At 39.6% G+C, this 10544-nt stretch overlaps 1 protein-coding gene across 2 annotated transcripts; it reads left to right on the top strand.

The window, feature by feature from the left end:
• Positions 1-2926: 2926 nt before the first annotated feature.
• LOC122017667 (tetraspanin-10-like) lies at positions 2927-8297 on the top strand. 2 transcript variants are annotated; one of them, XM_042575335.1, is made up of 11 exons: positions 2927-3218; positions 3650-3762; positions 3865-3919; positions 4015-4174; positions 5327-5374; positions 5798-5846; positions 5925-6008; positions 6079-6146; positions 6813-6938; positions 7026-7101; positions 7840-8297. In XM_042575335.1, exons 2-11 carry the CDS (start codon positions 3706-3708, stop codon positions 7918-7920), a joined length of 804 nt encoding a protein of 267 aa, XP_042431269.1. In that variant the 5' UTR covers positions 2927-3218; positions 3650-3705; the 3' UTR covers positions 7921-8297. The 2 variants fall into 2 exon arrangements, with proteins under 2 accessions (XP_042431269.1, XP_042431267.1); XM_042575333.1 differs by having other exon boundaries at positions 2928-3218; positions 4015-4070.
• Positions 8298-10544: the final 2247 nt, after the last annotated feature.

The following is a 10544-nucleotide window of genomic DNA, read 5'->3' as shown; positions in this document are numbered from 1 at the left end:
GCATACCTTCGTCAACGTCTGAGGGTCCTTATATAGGACCCCGGGGAGGTGCGGACACGCTTCTCTATGCGTGCACGCTTCCCCAAACATACCTTAACAAGCCTCTGTCAGAAAAGTACATTTGGCGTCATTCCGCAATCGTCCGAGCATATCCCGGATGTGACGGTGGAAGCTTCCGCCGTATGATCCTGTGTACGACTCGGCTGCCAACTCTGCTGCTTGTCGGCGGCAGGCGTCTCGAGGATGATGTTATCCCCTGTCTCCTTTGTCCTCTTGCGTTCCCTATCTGCTCCAAGGCCGAGCGGGTCGGCCGCTCGGCAGACATATAACTTCTGCATCGGTCGTATGCTCGGATGAGACTGCTCCCGCCTGTGTTGCCTTGTGCACCGGCCGAACGGACAGCCCGCTCGCCCTTGAAACCTTTTTATCTTGAGCATCGGAAACCCGACCCCCAGTCGGGTTGTCTTCATTCGGTTCGGGGGACTCATGGCCGGTCGGCCACTCGGCCTACATCACCCGGTCAGTCGGTCCGCTTAGTCCGGTCGGCCGGTCTTAGGGTTGAATCTCTTGACCTCTGACCTCCACGCGTTGTTGACCTTCTGCCAATGAGGATCCCCCGTCCTTATCACCGGATCAGTGATTAATTCATCAAATCCAGATTTGTGGACTCTTCTTCCCTAAAACAAACTCAAACCAAATTCTAGCAATGGTTCAATGTCTATTATTCTTATCTGAGATCGCAATCTGATCAGTCAACGAAGAGCAATTGCCGTGGAGAGGGTTGTGAGTGACGCGATGGCGAGGTCTCACAAAATTTCTACAAACACTCAGCAAGAAATTAGAATGGGTGTCAAGATTGGACTCGGTGTGACTACTCCTACACTCAAGTTAGCACATGGCTCAAGCAGGAGAAAAGTAGAGGTGGAAAAGGTTTTGCTGATTATCTGCGCACACCTGCGGGCGACTTTATATAGAATTGTGGTTGTGCCCATACGTTACCCACATTTTCCGAAAGAAACGACTATATTGCCCATGTCCTCCGGGAGTAACAGCCACGTTACCCACGTTCTTCGAAAAAAGCAATCTGGTTAGCCACATAGGGTATGTGTCCCAATCAAGGGCGATTGAGCTGAAGGACCCTGCTCACCGTACTAATGCAATTTTATAAATTAAGTCGAAGTAGTCATGTTGAACAAGTCGAAAGAGTCGGGTTAACTGAATTAGAGAAGTCTAGTGGACCACTTCAGAGGAGTTGAGTTGGAGAGGTCAGTAGACCGAGTCGAACGAGTCAAGTTAACCGAATCAGAGGAGTCTGGTGAACCACCTCGGAGGAGTCGAGTTGGAGATGTTAGACCGAGTCGAAGGAGTCAGGTTAACCGAATCAGAGGAGTCTGGTGGACCGCCTCGGAGAATTCAAGTCCGAGAGTTTTGTAGACTGAGTAGGAGTAGTCGGGTTGATCGAAACAGAGGAGTCTAGTGGACCACCTCGAAGGAGTCAAGTCGAAGAGGTTTATAGACCAAATAGGAGTAATCGGATTGCCTGAACTAGAGGATTCGAGTTGGTCGAATCAAAGGAGACTGGTGAACAAAGTCGTGAGGGATCTGCTTTGATCTCCACCTATGCTTGACTTTTGACCAAGACCTTTGACCGAGCCATGTCACGTGTGAGTTTCCATATCCACCACATCACCTATTGTTAGTGATTCTAATATTCTGAAATACTCTTCCTAACTTAATGATAATAAAGAGCATGTATCTGACTTGCACTTTTCATGTACTCCCCCTATGGACACTATGTGGTCCTTAGGATGGTCTAGTGGCTAGCACATGAGGTGCATCAACTTGAGGTATGAGGTTCGAATTTCGGCATAGCCAAAGTAAATGTCTCCTTCATGCGTCAGTCACTATTTCAAGAACTAGTAGTCACCCCTGATTTATCTCCTTCGTGTTGTCATTGGATAAGTTGGCGAGAATGCTAAGGGTGAGCGCAGTTCCTTTTGCCAACTCTATTGATCATGTGTACAATAAAAATCTAAACAATCATGTCATACACCTAAATCCACACCCATGGAGGATATTCACACGAGTTCAAGTAACATAGGAAAGAAGTACCACAGGACCATGATTCAAAATGCAAATTTGCAATGAGTAGAAAAGGCATATGCATCTTTTTTCCAGAGAATAATAGTTATACAAAAAGAATCTTTAAATTGGATTGACCTAAAAATTCTAAACCATGTATGCACTTAGAGGAAGATACAATTCAAAGAATGGATATTTTCTTTGCAAAGGAAATATCTGGTACCAAATCGACATCACGCTACAAAAATATTGAGTTAATAATAAACTAATGATCAGTTTGGAGTTGCAGATATAAAAGAGGACTAGGGCAACGGGGACAAGAGGGGGAAAAGGATTAGGGCAACGGGGAGAAGACTCCTCGTTACCTTTCTTTGTTCGCCCCTGGCTTTCTACGTCCAGATTCTTCACACTCCCATGGATTCGTACACTCCGCAGTCACTATTTCTTCTATCAAGTCTCAACGATGCTTCGTGTCCCCGACGTCGTCCCCCAGAACTTTGCCTGCCAACCCATCCATCTCACGAGCATCGTCCACTTAAATGGACCCCACTGGCGGGTATCAATTTAGTAGACGCAAACTGATTTTCTAATGGAACCGAGAAGGAGAAACAAAACAAAACAAAGCAAAACGATACTCTTATGAGGGTTCCCATAATCTTTTGATATAAAAATATAATATTTATTTCTAATAAATTTTTAAATATGTTAATAAACGAATACTAACTTCTTCTTTTTTTTACTTTTTAATAAAAATTAAAAACTCTAAATAAAATAACTCCATAATCTCTGAATTTAGTTTTATTTATTTATTTATTGTAAAGGTTGATTTTAAACGGAACACAGCCTCGAACTTTTGTCAGGCCTCACTGCAGCATCTCACTATTAGTATTAGCTTTGCCCAGCCTTAAATCCACCGCCGCCCTCATTGCCCCCTCACTGGAGATCTCTAGGCTTCTTCTCTCCGACCGTCTGTGTCTGCAATCCTGTGCCCCTTCTCTCTTCTTCGTCCCTGCTTCGTCTCCAGGATACTAAGTCAAGAGCACCTTCACCAACGGGAGAAGGGCCAGGTGCGGTTGGGAAACATGAGCACAAGCACCAGCACCTTTGTCATCAGGTGGATCAACTTTTTCACCATGGTAAGCGCCTCAGCTGCATGTTCTACGCCCCTTTGTCTCCCTAGTCACGAGTATAGCTTCGCATTATGCGCGATTGTTCTGCCTCACCATGGTTGAAAATTAGCTTTACCTTCGCATTTCTACTTAGTTTTTTGAATGCTCAATGATCTAGGAAGGAAGATTAGGTTTCTTCTGCTGGTTGAAAGATTGTGCTTCCTGTTTCAACAAAATCGCTCCTCGTCTTTTTCTTGTTTAGTAATGAACTCTAGGGTTTGGTTAAACAAACTGTATTTTCCTTCTAGAATCTCTTGCTTGTTCCTCGTCTACTCAAAATCATAATTTGTTTAAATACAAACATATTGGAAAATTAAATAGGTTAGCAGAGGGATCTTCTTCCCTCTAGCTGTCAATAATGAGGAATGAGATGGTTTTCGATTGTTCCTGTGTTTCAGATATTAGGAATAGGAGTAATTTTCTTTGGAATATGGATGGGCGTCCATCATGATCAATGCCGAAGGTCGTTGACCCTTCCTGTCATGGGTCTTGGTGCATCGATTCTTTTAATGTGAGTCACCTTCCATTTTTTAACTGGTCTGGTTGTCCCATTTTTAAGATGTGATATCGTATCATACTTTCAATATTAATGTTGATCTTATGCATTTTGTAGATCATTTATTGGTTTCCTGGGAGCTTGGAAGAATGTTGTGGTGTTTCTCTGGGTGGTATCCTTTGGATTGGCTACAAGTTGTCCAATTGATCAATTGTTTATCTCTCTTCCCATTATGCTCTATGTTGGACCTTGACATTGAAATTTTAGTATCTTGTCATGTTGTGCTTGATTTTGATTGCGATCATGGTTTCCACTGTTCTTGCGTAAGTATTATATTAACTATTCAATTTATTATCTCAGTTACGATAAGCAACTATTCCTACTTCTTGATGAATCAAAGGATTTCCATGATTTATTGTAAAGGAAGATACTATTCTTACCCTTTCAGTCACTGAATTTCTACTTTGGGAAGTAGTCATTGATTTTGTAAATCAAAAGAAATTGTTAATGAAAATTGAACTAATGTTTTTCCCTCTCTATTCACATCTGGAAGCTAAAATCAATTTTATATAATAGTCCTTTTGTTGGTAACATGCCTTCAGAGTAATTGCCATTTTATAACATAGTCCAAGAAATTTCTTTCATTGTTTTGAGGATTATATGTGGTATTGGTATCAGTAACATGGTTTAATTAAGTTATGAAGTCTGTTCAATCCAGAAACTGATAAATAAAAATGAGAGCTATGTGCTGCAATGTTTTTGTGATAGTAACATCTTTTACACTGGTATAAAGATGAAAAAAGTTTTCTTTTCTAAAATAAGTGGCTTAGGTTACTCGTTGAAGCTCCTTATATCTAATGTACAATGGTATTCTATTTCTGTTAGGCATGTTCCGTCTATGCTTTTCTAGTTATATGTTTGTACATTCTGTGATATGCCCACTTCATTTGCATTGTTATCATCTGCATGCCTGTCAAATGGATTGAGCAATTTGGTTTAAGCCAAAGTTTCAATTTTCTCTCTTTCAAACTCAATGCACATCACAAAAAGGCATAGGCATCACTCAGTGAAAGCTTTAAACTTGTCTAAGCATATTTTTTATACAAGTTGTAATGTATTTACTATTATTTACACCTAAATAATTTAGCAAAAAGGATCTAAAGCTTTTAGTTCCTTATGGGGCTTCACTTGAATTTTGAGAAGATCTTCTGGTTTATACAAATTCCGAATTTTTAACAAAACCTTGTAAATCCCAGTGTACAATACTGCTGTAGCACTTTCAGTTAATGCTAACCACAGAACTTTCAGTGTAAAAACATTAATGTTTTGGTATGCACGACACTTCAATTTGATTATTGCTTGTAGCATTCAAGAACCATGTTAGTATGAGTTTTCATTGCATAATAGGAAGTCTGGTGGCTTCAACAGATTCTTACTCGATTAGATAGTGGAATATGGAACTTGGCAAAAAGAAACATTAAACTCGGTTGTCGTTATTCATCTTCTTTACTTCTTTGGTTTAGTCATTCTTTTTCCATTTAAAACTGGATCCTGATGTTTAATTTAATAAAATGTTTAGGTTTATCATAACAAATAGCGGTTCAGGTCATGCTGTAAATGGACTGAGGTAAGAAAACTTGTTCTCTGTTAATATTAACTTAATCTTTTCTGCTTAATTCAAAATGAACAAAGAATGCAATGTCAAAAAAAAGAAATAAAAGAGAAGGGAGAAATAATGACATCCACTGACTATGAATGACATCTAAGTACTTTGCAGTAGTTTCTAATATTGAATTTAGAAAGATTCATTTTTGGTTCAACTAGTATCTTTGTTATTGTAAGAGGTGTTAGAGTTATTAGTGTATGTTTGGTGGGTTTATACAAATTGGTATTCTACATTTAGAATTTTATCATGAATCCTATATATAACGCGAAATAGGTTTTTTTCTCCAATTTATAGAGATTATAAACTCAGGGAGCTTTCTAATTTCCATCTCAGTTAAATGGATCACATATTGCACTAGTCATTTCATATTAAATGACTGTGTAGGTACAAGGAGTACCATCTTCAAGATTACAGTCCTTGGTTCTTAAAGCAGGTAACTCTTACTTTTCATGAATTGGCATGTATGTCGTTTGGCTGTCCACTATCTGTTGAATAAAAATGGTATTTAAAGCTCAATGATAGCAAACACTGGAGGCATTTAAGAAGTTGCCTAGTCAAATCTGAGGAGTGCAACAGTTTGCCAAAAAGATTCAAGGTTCGTCTCATTCTGGTCTTAGAAAAGTTTAACTCCAGGAGGTTTTCTCACCCATCTCAACATTTGCCAGACTCTCAAGGAATATAAACTAGCAGAATTAACCCCTATAGAGGCCGGGTGCTGTAGGCCACCATCAGAGTAAGATTTGCCACTTTTATTTGTTTTTTTACTGCATTCTGGTTCTTATACAAATTCTTGATGCTTATTGATATGATAATCCTTAAACGATCATACATATTTTCAATGCATATTCCAACTCTTCTGTCTATAAGACACTCAACAGACCGTTTTGGAACACTGAGGGGAAGATTTCAAGTGGTCAAAGGCAGGCATATTAGAAATTGTAAAACTCTGATTAAATATTCTTAACATTATACTTCCTTTTACTCCCTTGTGGAAGTTTAAAAATATTTTTACTGGTCGATAGGAAATTTATTTTTGGTAAGCATAAAATTAAAGAAAACATTGTCAATGTAATAGAAAAAACTGACCCCAAATAATTGGGGCAAACGCATCTTCGGAATGATGATGATGAAGATACACTTGGACATTTTATTTAATTGCAAACTAAAACTATAACTATAACGCGGCTTGTTTATGTTGTCACTTCTATTGCAGTGGCATTTTCTTTTCTATATGTGAATTAGGCTGCAAATTTGGCTCCTTTTTAAAAGGAAAAGTTGAAATTTATTTTATAACAATCTTCAGATTTTACCCTGAATTTGCAGCTGTTTTTACCTCCCTCTAGTGTAGCACCTATTTTATTTTCTTTGCGCAACCACAGATGCTTCCTCTTATTTTCAGGTGTGGATATCCTGCAGTAAATGCTTCCTACTACGACCTTAGCTATCATCCTGTGAGCAAGAACAAGGACTGCAAACTGTATAAAAATGCACGAAGTATCAAGTGTTATGACTGCGACTCTTGCAAGCTAGTTCTCTAAACATTCCCCAGAGATTTTTTTCCCTTTTGTTTAGTTTCCAGTACGATAGCATAATTTCCTGTGCTTCAATGTAGGGCTGGAGTTGCACAATACATGAAGATGGAGTGGAGAATTGTTGCAATTTTTAATGTGATTCTGTTTGTTGTGCTGGTAAGTTTGTGAAGTTCCATTCTAAAATTTTAAATTGGTTTCAGTGCTTTTGCCTTGGGGCAAAAATCAAAAGGGCGTTCCAAATTTTATAAATCATCAAAAGGGCGTTTCTTTAAAAAAAAATGTCTCTTCAATGTTATCCTAAATACCCAATAACTGCTACAACATGTTTAGGGTGAATTTAGGATTTATAATTTAGGATATACATTATGTAGAAGTTACCCAATAGCTATTAGAATGTGTAAAAGCTATCCAATAATTATTACAATATATTAAGGGTAAATTTAAGGTTTAAAGTTTAGGGTCTTTAAACACTATTATATCAAAATATTATCTATCAATTTGATTAAAATTATTTAAACTTTATTACAATTACTTTAAAACGGTTGTAAAAATAATTATGAGTAGCTACAATCTTATAATCATAAATTCATTCTAAACACGTTATAGTAACTATTTCTTAGTTTCTTAACGTTGTAGTTGCTACTCAATAGTTTTTATACGTTGTAGCAGTTTTTCATAGCTGTTACAATAGTACTGTATCAAAGAGATATTTTTGGTATAATCATTAAGGGGTGTTCATTTAATTAATTTATTTTTTTTAAAAAAAAGGTCCATTTGATATTTCTGGCCTTTTGATTTTGCCCTTCTCTAGGCTGATGTCTTATGTTACATCTGATGCCTATTGCATTGATATCAAACTGATACGACGCTTTGTTTACCCTTTGTGTGGCTTAGTCATTTGTGTACTTCATCGGTTGCTGTGCACGACGGAACGTCTCAAGGATCCACACGCCAAAGATACCCAGAAGACGGTGAATCATCCTCTATTCTGATGCTCATCTTCTGGGCGAGTCATTAAATTAGTTCATAGATTTTGATGGAGCATAATTCTTGGTTCTAATCGTCCTCACCAGAACTGTGTTAATAGTGATCGCCTTTAGTAGTTTGCAGAGTCATGATTTGCGAGATGAGAAACTTGTTGGTTTTCTCTTAACTTTTGTTGTTGCACTAAAAATTGTTGCGAGATGAGAAAATGAACTTTTGGAGAACTAGACGCGAAGAAGATTTATAAAGCTTTGTAGTGCAAAGAGCGTAGATTTGTTAGACATTTGCATGAAGGATATGAAAAGGTTTCATAAGATTATGTTATCAAACATGTTTCAGATTAATTTTAATCTTGTGTATTTCACAAAGTCAGATTTTAATTTGGTTAATTATAAATTTGTTTGAAGTGTAGTTAACATTTAATTTTATATATATATAGTTAACAAACTATATTTGTGATTAAATTTTATTTGGAAATAACTCAATATTTAATATGAATTTTGATGTGGCGATAAGGAAGAGTCTATCTGTCACGGGTCAGTTGACATAGTATCGGTCAAAGTCAAGGTGATCAATGTCGAGTTTTACGGAAAGAGTCTCGGTCAAAAGTGGTTGTCTGGTTATCCCAAGCGGATCACTTGGTCGGTCAGACGAATGGCATGGGCCAGTCGGATGAAAGGACAAATCCGTAGTTGGTTGTTTCAGTTGATAGGAAAATGAGCTGCTCGAACCGTTCGTCCGACTCAAGGAATGTCATTACACAGGAGAGGACAAGAAAATAAAAGAAAACACTCCGTCTATTATTAAATACGAAGAAACTAAGACAAAGAAGAACACTCATCTATCATTAATGCACGAAAGTCAAGACGAAGAAGCTTTCATCTGACAATTAATATCATTAAATAAGGGTAAATGAATGATCACAAAGAAATGTATAAAAGGGTACACCAGGTATGAGGAAAGGCAAGATTTAGCTATTTCTGGATTACTCATTCTCTCTTCCTGATCCTAACTTGAGCGTCGAAGGGCCAACGTCAAAGACTCCTTCCCAAGTTTGGTTTTGTTTTGCAAGATTGAGGTCTTCATCCCGTCAGTAGTCACCCCATCCCCGGCTTTCCAACTTCCCTCATTCAGACAGGATTATTTTGGCGCTGTCTGTGGGAAAATAGCCTGCATCCGGATAAGAAAATAGAAGACGCTGGACGACTCACAACAGTGACACTGACACAAGAGAATCTCGATGCACTAATACAAGCTCGAGTGACAAAGATATTGGAGCAACAACAATAGGCATTGGCCGATCAGCCGACGCATGAGCCTGCTGCCTCTGCAGCAGGTCGACAGGTTGAAAGAGGAGATCAAGCGGATCAACTTTTCGCTCGGGAACCAAATAGGAAACCAATCGACTCCTATGGGGATGCCCGTAATACACCAGTCCCCTTCAACCGAGCGTCATCGTGAGCTCCCCCCCAGAAGAAAGGGGTCGAGCGGATAAAGACCGAGGATCTTCTTCGGATGAGGCATCCGTGCAGGATGCACGAAAAGGAAAAGCGCAAAGGGAAGATAACTCGTCTGAACAGGTCAATCAACAATTTTAGGAGGGGATCCTAAATGACCCTCTGCCAAAGTATTACATCCCGCTGATGATCGGGGAGCACAATGGAGCAACCGATCCTAACGACCATTTGGCCAAGTTTGACAACGCGGCCACCCTTCACTAGTACACGAACGAGGTGAAATGTCGAGTCTTCCTTACCACTCTATTTAGATCGGCGTAATGATGGTTCAAACGGTTGCCGAACAACTCGATCCATAGCTTCAAGGACTTCCGAGTGGCATTCTTATATCACTTTGCTAGTAGTCGCCGCCACCAGAAGACGAGCATGAATCTATTCTCGCTGAAGCAAGAGCCCCGAGAGGCCCTAAGGGTCTATATCTAGCGCTTCAATCAGGTGACGATGGACATTCCAGTAGTCTCCTCAAATGTGTTGGTGAATGCTTTCACCAAAGGGCTCACCGAGAGAGAGAGTTCTTCTGATCGCTCATTCGGCGACCGCCAAAGGACTTTGGTCATCTCCAAAAGAAGGCCAACGAATACATTAATGTGAAAGAAGCTCAGGCGGCAAGGAAGAAGGAGACAACCGCCGAGCCCGCTGGAGCATCCTGTTGGTGTGGTTAGCACTAACGGTCTAACTCAAGTTTTGATGAATGATAAAATAGGTTAAGTTAGTTTTGTTGTTATTTAACACTCTGATTAAATGTGCAGGAGAAGCCCAGACAGGTCGACGGGCTGACCTGATGTTATATTAATGTGAAAGAAGCTCAGGCGGCAAGGAAGAAGGAGACAGCCGCCGAACCCGCTGGAGCATCCTGTTGGTGTGGTTAGCACTAACGGTCTAACTCAAGTTTTGATGAATGATAAAATAGGTTAAGTTAGTTTCGTTGTTATTTAACACTCTGATTGAATGTGCAGGAGAAGCCCAGACAGGTCGACGGGCTGACCTGATGTATGACACGAAGCCTAGCTAGGTCGACGGGCCGACCGGATAGTTGGCACGAAATCCAAACGGGTCAACGGGTTGACCGAACGTTTGGCAAGAAGTCCAGCTAGGTCG

This window comes from Zingiber officinale, chromosome 8B, assembly GCF_018446385.1.
Source record: "Zingiber officinale cultivar Zhangliang chromosome 8B, Zo_v1.1, whole genome shotgun sequence".
Lineage (NCBI taxonomy): Eukaryota > Viridiplantae > Streptophyta > Magnoliopsida > Zingiberales > Zingiberaceae > Zingiber > Zingiber officinale.
Note: the sequence above shows the minus strand (reverse complement) of the source record. Positions and strands in the feature narration are given on the sequence as shown.